Source organism: Lissotriton vulgaris, chromosome 5 (genome assembly GCF_964263255.1).
Source record: "Lissotriton vulgaris chromosome 5, aLisVul1.2, whole genome shotgun sequence".
Lineage (NCBI taxonomy): Eukaryota > Metazoa > Chordata > Amphibia > Caudata > Salamandridae > Lissotriton > Lissotriton vulgaris.
Window position 1 is genome coordinate 1,994,432,325 of NC_141693.1, and position 18,606 is coordinate 1,994,450,930.

General features: G+C 48.7%; 1 protein-coding gene across 1 annotated transcript in view; it reads right to left on the bottom strand.

Moving 5' to 3' along the window:
* LOC147717978 (general transcription factor 3C polypeptide 4-like) overlaps window positions 1-7,851 on the bottom strand; it is a 48,716-nt gene extending 40,865 nt beyond the window's left edge. Inside the window, exon 1 of the mRNA XM_086924759.1 lies at window positions 7,568-7,851. Coding sequence (XP_086780885.1) covers window positions 7,568-7,813 — 246 coding nt within the window. The 5' untranslated portion in view covers window positions 7,814-7,851. The remainder of the gene's footprint in view (window positions 1-7,567) is intronic.
* Window positions 7,852-18,606: the final 10,755 nt, after the last annotated feature.

Sequence of the window (18,606 nt, forward strand, 5' to 3'; positions counted from 1 at the left end):
CAAGTACAGAAGATGACGGGTGGCTCACTACACTACCTAGCTGTGAACTGTTGTGTTGTTTTGTTATGTATGCTTTGTTTTGATGTGTTTTGTTATGCTATGCTTTGTTATGCTATGTTTTGCTATTCTATGCTTTGTTTTGTTATTCTATGTTGTTATGCTATGTTTTGTTATACTGTTTTGCTTTGCTTTGTTATGTTATGCTATGCTTTGTTTTGTTACGCTATGCTTTGTTTTGTTATGCTATGTTTTGTTATGCTATGGTTTGTTATGCCTTACTATGCTGTTTTGCTATGCTATGTTTTGTTATGCTATGTTTTGTTTTGCTATCCTATAATTTGTTTTGTTATACTGTGCTATGTTTTTCTATCCTATGCTTTTTTTTGTTTGTGGTATGCTACGCTGTGTTTTGTTATGCTATGTTATGTTTTGTTATCCTATGCTGGTGAGGGTGTGTGAGGGTGAGTGAGAGTGTGTGAGTGAGGGTGTGTGAGTGTGAGAGGGGTGTGAGGGAGAGAGGGGTGTGAGGGAGAGAGGGGTGTGAGGGTGAGAGGGGTGTGAGGGTGAGTGAGGGGGTGAGGGTGAGGGGGGGTGAGGGGGGGTGAGGGTGAGGGGGGTGAGGGGGTGTGAGGGTGAGGGGGGTGAGGGGGTGTGAGGGTGAGAGTGAGTGAGGGTGTGTGAGGATGGGTGAGGGTGTGTGAGGGTGGGTGAGGGTGTGTGAGGGTGAGTGAGAGTGTGTGAGGGTGAGAGGGTGTGTGAGGGTGAGGGTGTATGAGGGTGAGGGTGGGCGAGGGGGTGTGAGGGTTGTGAGGGTGAGGGGGTGTGAGGGTGAGTGAGAGGGTGTGTGAGGGTGAGGGGGTGTGAGGGGGTGAGGGTGTGGGTGAGGGTGTGAGGGTGAGGGGGTGTGAGGGTGAGGGGGTGTGAGGGTGAGAGGTGTGAGGGTGTGTGAGGGTGAGGGTGTGGGGGTGTGAGGGGTGGGGTGGTGAGGCATGTGAGGGGGTGTGAGGGAGGGGATGAGGGTGTGTGGGGGTGAGGGTGTGTGAGGGTGAGGGGGTGTGAGTGAGTGAGGGTGTGTGAGGGTGAGAGGGTGTGTGAGGGTGAGAGGGTGTGTGAGGGTGAGAGGGTGTGTGAGGGTGAGGGCATGTGAGGATGAGTGAGGGAATGTGAGGGTGTGGGGTTGTGAGTGTGAGGGGGTTGTGAGTGTGAGGGGGTGTGAGGGTGAGGTTGTGTGAGGGTGGGGTGTGTGAGGGTTGTGAGGGTGGGAGGGTTGTGAAGGTGAGTGTGTGAGGGTGTGTGAGGGTGAGGGTGTGATGGTGAGTGAGGGTGTGTGAGGATGAGTGAGGGAGTGTGAGGGTATGTGGGGGTGTGTGAGGGGGTTGTGAGGGTGAGGGGTGAGGGTGTGTGAGGGTGAGAGGGTGAGGGTGTGTGAGGGTGGGGGTGTGTGAGGTTGTGTGAGGGTGAGAGGGTTGTGAGGGTGAGAGGGGTGTGAGGGTGAGGGTGGGTGAGAGAGTGTGATGGTGAGTGAGGGTGTGTGAGGGTGTGTGAGGGTGTGAGGATGTGTGAGGGTGTGAGGGTGTGGAGGTGTGAGGATGAGGGTGTGGAGGTGTGAGGATGAGGGTGTGTGAGGGTCCGAAGTAAATGGTGGCAGAGCAGACATCATAAGACAGAGAGAAACACAAATGTTAAGATAGCAGTGTTCGAAGGGGTTGTGAGAAGGTGGAAATGGGATTAAAGGAGAAAGGGTGAAAAGTTAAGTAGGAGGCCAGAAAGGAGACACAAAGAAGTGGAGTGTATGGCGGAAACAGGGAAAAGCAGAAAAGAATGAACTGCCCTGTTAGCAACTTCTATGTAGACAATACAAACGATTAAATGTAGAGATTTGCATATTTGGAGTGAGTACTGTTTCAGTGGTACATGGAACATATTTCCAAATATTAAATTAACCTCTCTATCGAAAACTGCTGTAACCTCTACTTGTGGCGCTGTTTGATCCACTTACGATAAGGACGGTGACAAAAATCAGCCGGCTCAAGCAGAAAGGCTTAATGCAAAGGAATATTGCAACAAAGTATTGGCGTGCGAGCCAGGAAGTCTGTGGCTGAGATGCAACCACTTTGTGAGGCTCAGCAGGAGCAAGTGGGAGGAGGGAGTGGGAGAGGGGAGTGATACAGATCAAAGTGCTTTCCTGTTGTCAGTGACCGCAGGCTGCCAAACGGTGAGCGTGCACCCGTCGCACATGCACTGTGTTTCATCCACTTTTTCTGAGAATTTCTGAAATGCCTACATAAGCTCTCGCTTCGCGAGCGGAGACGAGACCTAAAAACACAGAACACATTTAGCATAGCCATATATACTAAATACACATGTAAAAACTGTACAAATCAGCACACATCGTATGGGAAATCCTGTCCTAGGCCTGATGCCTGACCTATATAATTCTAGGGCCTGCCTGTATTGTACTAGGGCTAATCTGTATTGTCCATGTGTTGGTTGTTACCAGTGATGGTGGGTGTGTGCTAGAACTTGTGTGGACGGGTACGTTTGCATGACGGTTATGGAATGAGAGGGAAGAAGGAAGAGACTGTGTGGGTGGTGCATCTGTTAAAAAGTGGTACAGTAACAGGGATGGGAAGGTGAAGTGACATGGAGGAGGTGAGCAAATAACATGAAAAAAGCAAGGGTGACAAACACGAAGAAAAGCACTGTGATATAGGAAGGGAAATTACAAGTGCATAGAACAGGGTGGATGGGCCGTGGGGAGGGGTATCAGACAACAACTGGGATTGGGGGAGGCGACGGTGTAATCCTAACCTTGGAAATAAGGCAAAGTGAGATTGCGTTACAATGTGAGAAGCGATATCATTATAAGAAAAAACGCATAGTGCATAGCAGCTCCATAAGTGTCCCCGGTCTCGCTGTGCTTCATGAATGGTAAAACAAGAAGTGCGTGTAAATTATGGTAGTGGGTATATACCATACAATGGTCGAGTAGATGATGAGGGATCACTGTAGTTGGTGTCCCAGCAACTGTTATCTTCAGAGTTTGCACATAAGTCATGTGATGGAGCCAACTGATGGGGTTTGACAAATGTGAGCCGTGTGCAATGGGCTGTTAAATGAAAGAAGTAAACACTAAAACCGAGGCAAAAATGTCTGGGAAGAATAATAAGACCTAAGAAGCACTCGGAACTGTGCGGCACATGAGAGCAGGAGGAGCCCTAGGACTGAGATGAGAACCGCCTGAAATAACTTTCCCTTAAGCCTCTGGTCCCTGCAATTCACATAGGGTGGGATACCATGGAACCCAAAGAACCGGGCCGAGAGTGCGTGTGGGGTGTGCATGGGGCATAACCATAAAAAAAGTGGGGATTTGGCGTGCCCGTGTAACCCCAGTGGGGGGTAGCAAATTCAGAGTATGTCAAGAGGCAAAGGGTGAGAGCTAGTAAAGGTGCGTTTGATTGCAAAAAACGTTATCAGCTATTGGAGATCTGAACTAGAAATTGCGGCCTTAGCGAGATGCTATAGAATGTGCTACATATTACACATAGGATCTGGTACCACTGGGCTCACGTTACAAGGTGGGTGCTCATGGGTCCTGGCCATGGCAGCAGTGAGCCCATGTTATCAAAAAAAGGGTGGGGGCGTTCTTAGTATAGCAAGAGCCCTGGGGTGACAACGCCTAAGATAAGCGTTCGATTATTAACAAAATAGCTGCCTAAAGTTAAGATAGGCGGCATTAGCAGAATAGAAAGTAAGGCGCTGGTAAATACCTTGATCGGAATTCCTCTGGTGTGATCCTTTATGGGTAGAGGATGAACGGCAAGTGGATATCTTTAGCGTTAAATAAACGTTGGTGTGCAAAAGAACCACAAAACGCGGGAGATCTGCCTGGAGTGAGTAATGGAAAGTGAGGTGGGTGAAAGTAAGTACCGACCAACATGGACAAAAGACTAGCGGCTTACGAGAGTGCGTAGACGAGGGCAGAGTGGTGGATCAATCTATGACACCTTATCTAGGGTTAAGGCTGCTTACCATCGTGGCATTCGCCAAACGTAAACAATGATCGAGTACAGCGGGCAGAACAAAGTATACCAGTGTGTCCGTGAGGGGCTATTTAGATGTAGAAAAAGATAGGATCGAGTACTGTCTGAAATGTGGATTGTTCCTGTGTGGTCCAGGTTGTGGTAAGAGCCCGGCACAGCCCGTAAGCAGAACAATATTACAGCACTGGTTGTGTAGTGAGTGGTAAAATTGAAAGCCTCTACAAAGTGCCCAAAATGCATACATTGTGGTGATCTGTAATGTAATGCCACAAAACAAAAACTGCATGAGACTGTGGCAGGGGTCAAACGTAAACAAGCTCTCTGCATTGGGGGGCGGGGAGTGTATTCCTTTCAAGTCTGATGCGGGAGCGGGGGAGCGGCAGCTTTTGAAGTCTAATGCCGAGGCACAGACAAATGGTGGTGTGTGATGTGGCTGGCGATGATGTGCGCACGCCTGGCTCACATGAACTGTACGCGATCCGCAGCTAGGTAGACTTTTCGGACCGCTTACTATAATCTCGCCTATCCATCCCTGCGGGATAGAATAGGCGAGACCTAAAAACACCTTCGACCAAGCCCATAATTCAAAAAAGTAAATCTGTGTGTTGGCGACATTGTAAAAGTCAAAGGCAGAATACCACGCAAGGGGGAGAGTAGATTCTCAGTTCCTCTGAAAGTTATTAAAGTAATGTTTAATTCTGCTTTATTAAGTGATGGAAAGGTTTGGCATGCCAGTAGAATTGCTAAATTTAGAGGTGAAATTAAACCTTAGGATTCTAGTATACCTCAAGATGTTCATTCTAACTACCAACCAAATAAGTATGATTGGATTAAAGATTGTTGTTCTGACTCTGAATCTTTTCCACTTGTTGCAGAGGGGGAAGGTGATGTTCACAATTCCAGGTCCAACTCGAACAATCTACGTGATACTCCCAGCTCTGACAATGTTCACATTAGTACTAGTGCGGGTGATTCTGGAGTTTGTAATTCTAGTTTAGCTTGTGCGCCTAATGAGTGCGCCATCTCCAAGGGAAGTCTTGAACTAACTAGAGCTGGTAGAGTTTGTGTCAAACCTCTTTATCTAAAGGATGTCACACACGTTTGTCACTCTTAACTTGTATTTGCATTTTGTTATTCTTATGTGAATTGCTCTTTATTTTTATTTTTTTATACTTTCCGGTTATTATTTATTCTTTTGTGGGAAAGGGGAAGTGTTGTATTTATTGTCCTCGTTACCATATGACCACATTGGATTCCAACTTTAGCATTCCGGAACTGTGGAACCCAGTGGGGCATACAGTGGCAGATCAAGGCTGAAAGAGGAGTGTCCAGTCTGTCCTCCTCATTTTACAGCTGGGTTCTTGAATAAACCTACGGATTTAACTTCATTTGACTCAGTGTTTTACTACGTAACATGAACCACTGCTGGCGTTCGGCGGAGACCCTGTTGTCTTGGGGGGTGGTGGGTGGATGGTGGCTGCGGCTCCGAACCGTTGACGATGCCCCCAGGGCCCAGAAACCTCTGGTCTGATGTATTTGCCCAGCTGGGGGACTGGCCTCAAGGGTCGGAAGACTTGCATCAGCCTGCGTCATCCTGGATTCCTCACTCTCGATGAACAGACAAGTCAACGCCGTTTCTTCATCTTGCTTCAACATTCTTCGCATGCTCAAAAAAACATTTCGCTGGATCCCCACCGAAACTAGAAAAACAGTCACCCACGCTCTGGTCACGAGCCGACTGGACTACGGAAACACCCTCTACGCCGGTACCACCGCCAAACTCCAGATAAAACTCCAACGCATCCAGAACGCTTCAGCCAGGCTCATATTAGACATCCCGCGTAAAGAACACATCTCTGGTCACCTGAAAAACCTCCACTGGCTCCCCGTCAACAAGAGGATTACTTTCCGCCTCCTAACCCACGCACACAAAGCACTCTACGAAATCGGACCCGAATGCCTCAACACACGACTGTCCTTCTACACCCCCTCCCGCCAGCTACGATCCTCCAACCAAGCCCTTGCCACTGTACCTCGCATCAACAAAATCACCATGGGAGGTAGATCCTTCTCCTACCTGGCAGCTAAAACCTGGAACTCACTTCCCACTCACCTGCGCCTTACTCAGAACCACCTAGCATTCAGAAAGCAACTTAAAACATGGATATTTGACAAGTAATTCCCCACCCTTCTCCAAGCGCCTTGAGACCCTCTGGGTATGTAGCGCGCTATATAAATTTATTGACTTGACTTGACTTGATCTCTCGGTTCTACGTGGTGTTTTAAGGTGACCAGGCGTCGGCGGCTTGGGAGGCTGACTGAGCTTTCAGTATATTGGGGGTGACCCCTGAGCCCTACACTGCAGGAGGTGTGCTCCGTGGATTGTGCCTGACTTGCTGCCTGGTGTCCTGGGCTGGATTGGGCCTGTCCTGCAGTGACTGTGGGGACTGTATCCATCGGGCTGCAAGGTGGTGCTGAAGGCGCCAGTAACTACAAGAGCTTTCTGAATGAGACTACTAATTACCAGTGTTAGTTGGTGCCATTTGACTTTGCAATGCATATTAATGTAACACCAGAACGGTTGACGTGTCAGTGCTTGGGGTGACTGTGTACTACTTGGGGGTTACTGAGTCATCAGCTGCTGGAGACACAAGAGTGGGCCAGGCCTGGATTGCCCTGCACGCTTTGCTGCCTGAGATAACAAAGTTGTGGGATGTACCCGATTCGAGGTGTCTGCTGCCGTTTTTGCCTGGAAAACAGACAAAAACCAACCGAAAATGGAATTGGAGCACCACAAAACGCACAGGACCTGCGAAAGGGAGGGGGCGGCAGGCGAGCATTACGCAGATGCTTCTGGACCAGGGATGAGGAGTGAGTTGCGGCAAATCCTAACATCTATGCAACTAAGCCTAACCAAAATCAACAGGAAGATGGATACCCTCTCCTACAGAATGGATGGGATATCGAAACACATCAATAAACAAGCAGAGCACATTAATAACTTCTTCACTTTTATTTGCACCAAGACGGCCTCCACAAATGATTGGACAGCTGGAGCCTGCACATGTAGTAACTATGATAGATAGGCCTCCTGCTATATATATATATATATATAGACCACTCAGAGACCCTCACGGGTGATTAGCACGCTATAAGAACACCAATACCATAACATAGCAGTGAATAATGGTAAGGCAGACATAACAATGGGTGATGTCATCAGAAGGGGCCTTCCGGACTCGTGGGTTATGCCCACAAATAATGATCAGTTGTAATAACAGGTTATGACATCATAAGTGGCTACAAATGAAAATGCAGTCGTCATCACAGGTAATTATGTCAGCGGACCAATGAGAAAGGAGCTTTATTCATGGGAGATTACGTCATCGGCTGAGACTTGCATTCAACCAGTCCTACAAGCCAGACGTCACGGGGACCAATAGAAAACAGGCATTGTCAGAGACTCATGACGTCTCCGGCACAGCCCAATGAGCGCCCGGCTTTGTGGCACGAGGTGGGCTCACCTTGGGCGCGCGAGGCGGCTCCGGTACGACGGAGCGGTGCAGAACCAGCTCGGGGGCGCTACTGTGGATGTTGGAGATCTGCTCCAGTACGGACACGTCTCGGCTCGTGCACACCGACACGCAGTTGTCCTCGGACCAGCGCAGCGGCTGCGGTCCGCAGACTGGGTGGTGCAGCTGCACTACCGGCTCCCGGCGCGTCGGGATGGCTTGGGGGCTCGAGGCCGGCATCGCCTGCTCGGCAGACATCCGGCTTCTCACTCGGCCGCGCGTAGCGGCGCTATGACGTCACTGACGTGACCTGTTTGAGATACACCCGCGCGACGCCATGTTTAGTGAGGACGAGCGGCAGTGTTTCTCCTTATCCAACATGGCGGCTGACCGCAACATCGCACGCGTGCTCCTTCGATTTTTATTGGCACCGAGACCAGCTCGACGTATGATTGGCCCAAGACAGACAGTGCCGAAGCCCCCTCGCAAATTATCTCCAAACACATTTTTTAATTCTACCAACCTGTGAATTGCACTGTTTCCCTCCAGGGCACTCGAGTAAATCATTCATTAATTTATTCGAAAAAGGTAATCGAGGTTCTCCTATGTGGTTGATTTCATTATTTTTGTTTATTATTTTTGTTGTAGATTCATCACATTATTACTTTCATAATGTTCAAGTAAGTGGCCCGGTGGCCCAATGCATTTCGGGCTTTGCCCTTCCTCAGGGCCGTGTGGTTTACTAAAAGTGACCAAGTACAATGTCAAACAAATTGTTCATTCAAGATACATGTGGTACACAGGTTAATAAAACGTAATGCACTTGTCGTCATGCATAAGGGTGAGAGGGGATTCCAGTGTGAGTCATCAGGTATAGTACGTATAATCATCGTGCATATCACGGTGTGAATAAATCACGGTGTGACACGAAGGGTAACAGAATTCGTGAACTGGATGAGTCCGCAAAGGTGCCATACGTGAAACGATGGGGATAAAGATGTGAGCACTTAGTGCGACAGTACTATTCGAAAACGCGTGCTCCCGTTCTGACAGTGAGTAGCATGCAGTGGCTACTATATGGCAATTCTAACCTGATACAAGTGTGAATCCGATTCTTTTGGCAAGTTCTACGAGCCTGTAAGAAAAGGTTTAAGCCTGGTCAAGTTAGTGGTTCAACGCGGTATATCCAAATGGACGGGAGGTGTCCATTTCAAGAAAGTATAGCTTACCGGAAAGTGAAAGACTGGAGTTCCGCGCTCGTGAATTCGAAATGTTCAGGATTCCGACGATGTTCGTACGTTGGATGTCGTGCTCTAAATGAATGTGGGAGGTCATGTGATAGGGTTAATGTCTTCTGTGCCCTGATTGGCTAAAACATCGTCGCGTGTGCTTAAACAAAAATAATATCTTTCAAGGTGTGTATAAATCCGAGCAAAGGTCGGCATAAGATAGCGAAAATAATATGGAATATATACTAGTTAAAAAGCAGCGGTGCGAGCACACACCCTGATTTAAGAACTCTATATGTATAAATCTCAGCCGAGACGGACCGGTTAGAACAAAGTTTACCCTGACCTAGGTGTCTAAAAAGAGCAACGAAAAGGCTCGTAATAGGCATGGAGAAACGGACCTGCTATCTATTTTTTGCCATCCGTGTTTTCTAGTGACTATTAAATGTACTTAAAGCACAAAATAATAAATCTCTTTATGTACATGTGTTGTTGACTTGTCAGTCAGTATAGCCACAAGATTGTTGGAGGTACCCACTGCAGACTTAATTCCAATCTAACTAGATTTAAAAGCCCTGGGCTCAATTTTTTTGGCAACATATTTTATATTGACATTGAACAGGGCAATTAATCTTTAAGTGACCACATTCTAAGTTAGACCTTGTTAGGTCAATCCTACTAGACTGTATATGTGGTCTGTAGCGAGGGATATTGTGACTTACCAAACAGAGGGGCTTGAAGCCTGCCCACTGTTTACCATTGGTTGGGTTTCCTTATCTGTTATTTACCAACTTATTTGTATCCCAGCATGTCAATCTTGTGTTTTTCCTTCCTATGAAGTATTGCCTCTTTACCATCACTTGTATTTTATTCACCATGAGAGTGCATGTGTTTTTGACCGGTTTTCCTCTTGCACTTCTCTCCTGGCGGTGCTCAGTCACCCATCCCCTTCCTGTTGCTCACACATGTGCTTCTCCCCATTGCCCCCCACCACTCGAGCTCTCCATGTTCCTTCCCCATCAGGCCCTCACTCAAGCTGCGTTCCAGTCCACCCCAGATCCCTTTCCAGTGTTGCTTCTGTATCCTTCCTCCCAAACATTCTTCGTGTTTTCACATTCGCTACTTGTCTCCCATGCCATGTATTGCTTTGGCTCCCCAAAGCTTCCATTCGCCATCCCTGGCTCACATTTCAAAAATGCTTTCACAGGTTGCATTTTCTTTTTGGTTACAGATCCAACTGATATCGTAACTAACAAGCATTGGCATAGCCAATAGATCTCGCCTTTGGGACCTTATAAGTGTTTAGCCATGCAACACTGGATATTGTTGCACCAAGGATATTGTGCTGGATAACTTCAAAGTCAAAGTCAAATAATTTATATAGCGCGCTACATACCCAGAGGGTCTCAAGGCGCTTGAAGAAGGGTGGGGAATTACATGTCGAAAATCCAGGTTTTAAGTTGCTTTCTGAATGCAAGGTGGTTCTGAGTGAGGCGAAGGTGAATGGGAAGTGAGTTCCAGGTTTTAGCCGCCAGGTAGGAGAAGGATCTTCCTCCCATGGTGGTTTTGTTGATTCGAGGTACAGCAGCAAGGGCTTGGTTGGAAGAGCGTAGCTGGCGGGAGGGGGTGTAGAAGGAAAGTCGTGTGTTGAGGCATTCGGGTCCAAGTTCGTAAAGTGCTTTGTGTGCGTGGGTTAGGAGGCGGAATGTTATCCTCTTATTGACGGGGAGCCAGTGGAGGTTTTTCAGGTGACCAGAAATGTGGTCTTTACGCGGGATGTCTAGTATGAGTCTGGCTGATGCGTTCTGGATGCGTTGGAGTTTTTTCTGAAGTTTTGCGGTGGTACCGGCGTATAGGGTGTTTCCGTAGTCCAGGCGGCTTGTAACCAGAGCGCGGGTGACCGTTTTTCTAGTTTCGGTGGGGATCCAGCGAAATGTTTTTTTGAGCATGCGAAGAATGTTGAAGCAAGATGATGAAACGGCGTTGACTTGTCTGGTCATCGAGAGTGAGGAGTCCAGGATGACGCCCAGGTTCCGTGCGTGGTCTGTCGGGATGGGTGCTTTTCCAAGGGCCTCTGGCCACCAAGAGTCGTCCCAGGCGGAGGGGGAGGTACCTAAGATAAGGACTTCTGTTTTGTCTGAATTCAGGCTGTGCTTCATCCACTCGGCTACTTCTTTCATTCCTTCATGAAGGTTGGTTTTGGCGGTGTTTGGGTCTTTGGTGAGTGAGAGGATCAGTTGAGTGTCATCAGCGTAGGAGATGATGTTGAGGTTGTGTTGGCGTGCGATGGCCGCGAGGGGGCTCATGTATACGTTGAAGAGGGTGGGGATGAGTGAAGATCCTTGTGGCACGCCGCAAATGACTTCAGTGGCCTCTGACTTGAATGGTGGGAGGCGGACTCTCTGGGTTCTGCCGGCAAGGAACGAGGTGATCCATTCCAGTGCTTTTTCTTGGATTCCGATGTTACTGAGGCGTTGTAACAGGGTGCTATGACAGACTGTGTTGAAGGCTGCTGAGAGGTCGAGGAGGATGAGGGCGACTGTGTATCCATTGTCCAGTAGAGTTCGAATGTCATCTGTTGCTGCGATGAGTGCGGTCTCAGTGCTGTGTTTCGCTCGGAAGCCGGACTGTGAGGAGTCGAGGGATTTGTTGGTTTCGAGGAAGGCGGCGAGCTGGTTGTTGACAGCTTTCTCGATGACTTTGGCCGGGAATGGAAGGAGCGAGATGGGGCGGTAGTTTTTGAGTTCGGTGGGGTCAGCTGTGGGTTTTTTCAGAAGGGCGCTGAGTTCGGCGTGTTTCCAGATATCCGGGAAGGTGGCGGAGTGGAGGGAGCAGTTGATGACGTCTCGGAGGTGTGGTGGTATGATGGAGTCTGATTTGTTGAAGATGTGGTGAGGGCATGGGTCTGTTGGGGCTTCTGAGTGGATTGAGTTAATCAGGCGGATGGTGTCCTCAGTAGAGATTGGGTTCCAGTCATTAAGGATGTTCAAGGGGGGTGAAGGTACGACAGAAGGTTGGGTGGGTTGGTCTCCGGGTTGGTTGTCGAAGCTGTTGAGGATGTCAGCGATTTTGTCGTGGAAGAACGAAGCTAGGGAGTCGCAAAGGGTTTGAGAGGGAGTGATGTCGTTGGAGTTGGCAATAGGGTTGGTAAACTCTTTGACGATGTTGAATAATTCCTTGCTGTTGTGGGCGTTGTTGTCAAGTCGGTCTTTGAATGCGGCTTTCTTGGCAGTCCGGATCAGTTGGTGGTGTATGCGGGTGGCGTTTTTGAAGGCGTCCCTGGTGCTGGTGTTTGGGTCTTTTTTCCAGGCCTTCTCAAGGGAGCGACAGAGTTTCTTGGATTTCTTAAGATCATCGTTGAACCAGGGGGCGTTTTTGCTGCCTAGTTTGATTTGACGTTTTTTCAAAGGTGCTTGGTTGTCGGCGCTGTTGGTTAGCCATTGAGTGAGGTTAATGGCTGCTTGGTTGGGGTTCGAAGAGTGGGCAGGGGGATTTTGAAGAAGCGATGAGGAGATCTGGTCAAGGTCCCAAAGGCGAGACCTATTGGCTATGCCAATGCTTGTTAATTCTACCTAGTGTCTTTTACTTGGAGCCTTGTTGGGATGAGAAGGTCTACTGCATGCACCCCTTCCCTAAGGTACCCTGATTCAAGCCTTTTCTGTGTTTTGATTTTTCTGGCCTCAGCACGCACAACCAACATGTGGGCATGTGAAAGGACACTTGGCATAATTGATAGAAAACCGAAAGTGTGACGTCATTCTGGAAATTCAAAAGTTTGGAGTGCACCTGGAAATTTCAGAATAGAAGATCTGTCTTTGTAAGAAACAACCTGGGGAAAATGTTCTGTGCCACCCTACACAGAACACTGCCACATATTCTGTTTCCACACAGTGTCACTAAAAAAAGTTGCAGTGGAATAAAGAGTCGGTTTGTGCTGAGCTCCTATGAGCAGTGGATTTATAATTATAGTAACACCTGGCCTATTAGCAGAAGTGAACTGAACCAAGTACACAAGTAAAGAGACCATGTACTTGGCAAAATTGGTGCCAACTGAATGTCCCTGCAATTGTGAAATAACTCATCAATGCTTCCTTGCTTTGGCACTACCAAATCAGTGATGTAACAGATTGTTGTCCTATTTCCTTTGCTACATTTGATGGGCGTGTTCATATATTTCCACTGAGGTAGGTTGCCTCCCAGATATGCAAAAGCCGGGCTGAGTAAGGGAACTATGAGAAGCGGAAATGTCTGGTCACTGCTGTCTCTAGTAGAGATTAAGGCACTGTGAAGCATTCTGGCTGGCACAGGGGCCATTAACCCACCACGCCTTACGTCACAGCGTCGTTGGTATCTGTGTTTGTTCTTCTTGTGAAAGGATACCTTTGTGTACCAATTGGTACTGCAAAACTTTTCCGATTAGTGTTTCACTTGTTTTGGACCCGATGTTTTTGGGCTGTGAAGCGTTGTCACACCAGCCAGAGCTTTAATTAATTATGTGCAATCTTTTTCAGGCAATTCGGCAGCGGAATATGAGCAGGGAAGCTGGGCTGCTTCCTTTCCTAGAAACAAGCCCCCGCCACGAAAGTAAATGGTCCAGCGTTGCATGACTGGAGACAGCAACACCCATCTCCAGAATGGACCAAAGCTTCAGAGGGGCGGCACTGCGGCGGGCTATCAAGTAAATCTCTCCCAGGGACCATAAAAGGCTACTGAGAGAGGAATATGGTTGTATTTTAAAACAAGCACACAATAAACAAGCAAAGAAGCAAAGGGTTCGGGGGTGGCGAGGGCGGCAACGGATGAAGAAAGCCTGCAAGTGGTGTGTGCAGGCGCTTGGGAGAGCGAGCAGCCCATCTGTTATAATTTAAAACAGATGTGGGCCGTGCGCGTAACCGCAAGCCTTAGGCCGTGGGCGGTTACATGGGCTGGGAAAGGCAGGAAATGCGCCCGACTTTACCCACTGCCCTGCTGTCTTTTAAGGAAGACGCACGCACACACCAATAGAAATATTGGTGGAAAAAATGCCACAAGCTTGTGAAAAGTCCTGGTCAGCTATAAGAGGTCGTTTTCCCATTGCAGCGCATGCGTGCGGTTATAGGCTCGACCTAAAAAGGAAAGGAAGAAAAAAAAAGAAAAAAAAAGAAAGCATCCAAGTAATTTTGAAAGCGCACACACACGGGCCACGAGCAACCACGTCAAAGGCTTTTTTCATACTTCCAAGAGTGGTTGCTTGCCACCGCTCATATTTAGTTTCACCTGACTGTGCCGTTGTTCTAAGTACATCCACTGGGAAATCTTGACTCAGTTTGTTAAATGTTCCCCTCCATACTGTTCATGTGTGTTACATTTTACCAACATTAATTTTGTGTCTTCTTGAATATTTTCGGACTTAGGCATGCATTTTCAGTGTGATCTCGCTTTTATTTGTTCAAGATTTTTCCATTAAAAAAATTATACACATCCAGTTAATTCACATACAAACACCTCCAGCCTTTTATGGAGGAATTCCACCTCATGCAGGAATGAATGCCTAATCAAAGTGTAGGTAAAAGGTGGAGAAAGAAGTCATTCTGCCCCATGGAGAGAAAAAAATTAACACATCTGAAAATTCCTTTTTCTTTCCAGCTCTACCAGTATTTATTTCCCATGGTAATGTATTCCCCCTCCAGAAGGATTGCACCGGTTTTGGGTGCCTACAAGAATTTTCCAGGTGATGCTTTGAAATGCATTTTACTACTGCAAGCCCAGATAATAGGTGAAATTTGAATAAGCAATTACAGAAACCTATGTCCGGAGTAGATATCTATTTTCATAGAGGGTTTACCAGGAAGACTATTGTAGTTTGAATGCCGTTGTCTGTGGTGTGGCTGCTGCTGATTAGAGGAGCACTTTACCGGGGACTGCGAGGACCAGCATTCCGCCCTGCTCACAGCTGAGTCCTCTTCCCCTGTTGTTCCCGTCCCTGCCTGGATACTGAAGAGACCTCTCACCTCCCCCCGCTCCGCGGGTGCAGTTCGCTGTGGTGTGGCTGCTGCTGCTGCTAAGAGGAGCACTTTACCGGGGACTGCAAGGACCAGCATTCCGCCCTGCTCACAGCTGAGTCCTCTTCCCCTGTTGTTCCCGCCCTTGCCTGGATACTGAAGAGACCTCAAAAAACCCTGCTCCGCAGGTGCCGTTCGCTGTGGTGTGGCTGCTGCTGATTAGAGGAGCACTTTACAGGGGACTGCGAGGACCAGCATTCTGTCCTGCTCACAGCTGAGTCCTCTTCCCCTGTTGTGCCCGCCCCTGCCTGGATAATGTAGAGACCTCTCACGGCCCTCGCTCCGCGGGTGCCGTTCGCTGTGGTGTGGCTGCTGCTGATTAGAGGAGCACTTTACCGGGGACTGCGAGGACCAGCATTCCGCCCTGCTAACAGCTGAGTCCTCTTTCCCGGTTGTGCCCGCCCCTGCCTGGATAATGTAGAGACCTCTCACGGCCCTCGCTCCGCAGGTGCCGTTCGCTGTGGTGTGGCTGCTGCTGATTAGAGGAGCACTTTACAGGGGACTGCGAGGACCAGCATTCCGCCCTGCTCACAGCTGAGTCCTCTTTCCCGGTTGTGCCCGCCCCTGCCTGGATAATGTAGAGACCTCTCACGGCCCTCGCTCCGTGGGTGCCGTTCGCTGTGGTGTGGCTGCTGCTGATTAGAGGAGCACTTTACCGGGGACTGCGAGGACCAGCATTCTGTCCTGCTCACAGCTGAGTCCTCTTCCCCTGTTGTTCCCGCCCCTGCCTGGACGGACTTAATCGGCAACACCTCTCCGCCTCGCGGACGCACGCCGGGTGAAGCCCGGGCCAAGGGCAGGCCCGTTCTAGCCATTACAGACCGAGTAAGACCGGACCGGGCCACCCCTCTTGGCGTTTGACTATTTGCGCCAGTGCACAATAGGCACCTACTCATTCTTGGGCGGAGGACCATTGTGGAGTAAGGACTATGACAACCCGGGAAACCAGAAGTAAAGCCACGGCATAGAGTACCGTGGTGGCAGGTACTTTGGACAATTTTCTGCTTAGAGCAAATTCACCCGTGACTAATGAATTAACTATTCTAGAAAGACGGCTCTCACAGGGAATTGAAAGTGTTAGAAGATCCTCATTGGGTTTAATAGCGAATGCCAAAACCACTGAAAAGGCCGGGGATTGCCCTACAGCCATCCTAGACAGTATTGATCAAACAATAACCACTGTACTCCAAGAGCTTAGGTGCAGCCCCGTAATGCATAGAGACTCCCTCCCTCCCGGTTATTCCGGAGGTTAATCCTGTGCCATCTAATGAAAACAGTGTGTCATCTGGAGGTGGGCACGATTCTACTACTCCTCAGTCACGAGGAATAAGGGAAGGGGCTGTCACAAAAAGGACACGAGGGGCGCAGGTTAGGGGCAGAAAAAAGGCTAAACTAGACAAAGGGCCCACTAATTCTGAGACCATAGGTCCCACAGCAGTCAGGGTGGTCCCTCCAGCTAATAATGGTATTAGTAACCCCCCCCCTCCCCCCCAAATCCTGCCTGTGGCGCAGCACGCCGCATTCAGATTTGGGGATGTAGCGAATGCTGGGGGTGACCAGCTCACTCACGCCCTCGGAAATATTTTGAAAACTTTGCTTGACCCCCTAGTTGCTAGACTTGACCGTGTCGATCTTAGGCTGCAAACAATAGAAACAGCCACCGGGGGCATGGTGGACCATCTAAAATCTTTGGGAAGCACGCTGAGGGCCCTGAAGCCAATGATGGGGGGTGTTCTTCCACCCAACCTCCCCATTTAAGTAACCATCCATGCCCAAGTAATCCCCCCTATCTCAGTACAGAACACCGAATCTGTTGTATTGATTAATTCTAATAGGTTGGTCAGTAAGGCTACGGGGAATGTTGAGCGGTCTAATGCTGATGACGATAGAGTGAGGTTGAAAAAGGTAGTCAACTTACCCCCTGAGGCTTCCCCCCACGTAGAGGTTTTAACTGGAGTTCCCGAGCTTAGCAACTCAGCAGTAGAATCTTTTGCGTCCTTGAAAAATAAAGTAGCTAACTGGCTGAACACCCATAGACCCCTTCCCCCCCCCCATATCTCAAGTGAAATGTTAATGGTCAGAAGGGTTTCGTGGGTGGGATATACTAACAAAATAATCAAGGGTGATTGTATTTTGGTAAACTTTAGGAATCCTGGGATTGTCTCGCATATCTGGCCGGGCAGAATGGCAGATACCGCAATCCAGACACTCCCATTGTCATTCTTTTACCCACCTGCTAACATCCAACCTAAACCTGGGCTTGAAGAGGGTTGGACAAGGGTGGGACCTAGGGGACACAACAGAGGGTTCAGGAGTAATCTTTATGAGCCCCTTGTGCCCACCGACTACTCACACAGCAACAGGTATAGCTGCCTGGACCAGGTAGACTGACTGCACCATGAAGCTGGTCCTGGGGGCAGAGATGGGGGGACGGGCACTTCAATTCAGTGTAGCGGCCAGGAAGCAGGCAGTGTGAGGATCACTCACCCAGAGATACCTGTGGCTGCTTCTTCTGGGCCTAATATTGATAGTCAGGCTATGGGGCAAGCATCTTTGCATAATGAGGCCACGCTTTCCACCGATGTAGAATCCACCTCGTGAACCCAAGGTCCCCCATCTGATTCTACACTACTAAAAATTATCTTGTGGAATGTGGCAGGTCTTCGTAACAAAATGGCCTGCCCTGAGTGGGGCTCTTTCATAGATACAAATGATGTAGGTCTATTCCAGAAAACCTGGGCGAGGGTAGAACAATTTCGATCTGGATTTGCCTCATACACAGTCCCTGCAAGGTGGGGGGAAAGGGTAGACCGTCAGAGGGGGGTTAACAATCTGGGTGTGATTCCACTTGGGCTGTAGCGCCAGGGTCATGGATACTGCAACAGAGGATGTGCAATGTGTGGTCCTAGAGTGGCAGAATGGCTCTAGACTCGCTTAGGTCAACATTTACTCTAGACCTGTGAGTATTACATCTGAGTCCAGAACCATTGAAGAGCTCTCCGCCTTCATAAATGAGATTCCCAAGGGGGTTACATTTGTGATAGGGGAGACCTCAATTCTCATTTTGAGCCACTTGTGGGCCTGTTGGATGGTGCAAACCAGGAAGAGGATGAGCATTTGAAAATTCCTCAAGTGGTGGGTCCCCCTGTAAGGTCATGGGCACCACTGGCCGTACAAATCATGACCCTGACATTGAACCACTCAATCAGGGCCTGTAATGGCCGTGTAAAATCGGATATCCCTTCAAGGTGCACTTTTAATAAACCTGGGCAGGAGTCACGCCTGGATGATATCATTGTGGAGTGCTGTGCTTGGCACAAGGTCCTTGATTTTAGGGAGGTACCTAGGGGGGGAAAGCGATCATAATGCGCTGATCTTAGACTTTTTATCCCCTAGTATCTCCAAAGATAGCCGCACCACAGAGTGTGGACTAGTTAATAGGGTGCTTTTATCAAATAACAGGCGTAGGGTTAGATGGGATAAATTGGTCACTCACCCAGACCTAGTGGTGGAGCTCTATGCTCGGGTAATTCCGGTATTGGAAGCCGCTGGTGCCCTAAAGCTGCAATACCCCCCCGCCTGAAGTATATACAAGGCTAGGTGATCTTAAGGAACCAGCAAATACCTTAGCAGAGATTTTAAACCCCCCAGGTTCTAGAGGGAGAAGTGCCGGTAACAAACCTACCTGCTGCAATAAGGCCTGTAGATCTGCGAAAATTGAACTCCTCGAGGCCCTGAAACAAAATAATAACAGGGAACTTATAAAACAAAGGAGGATAGT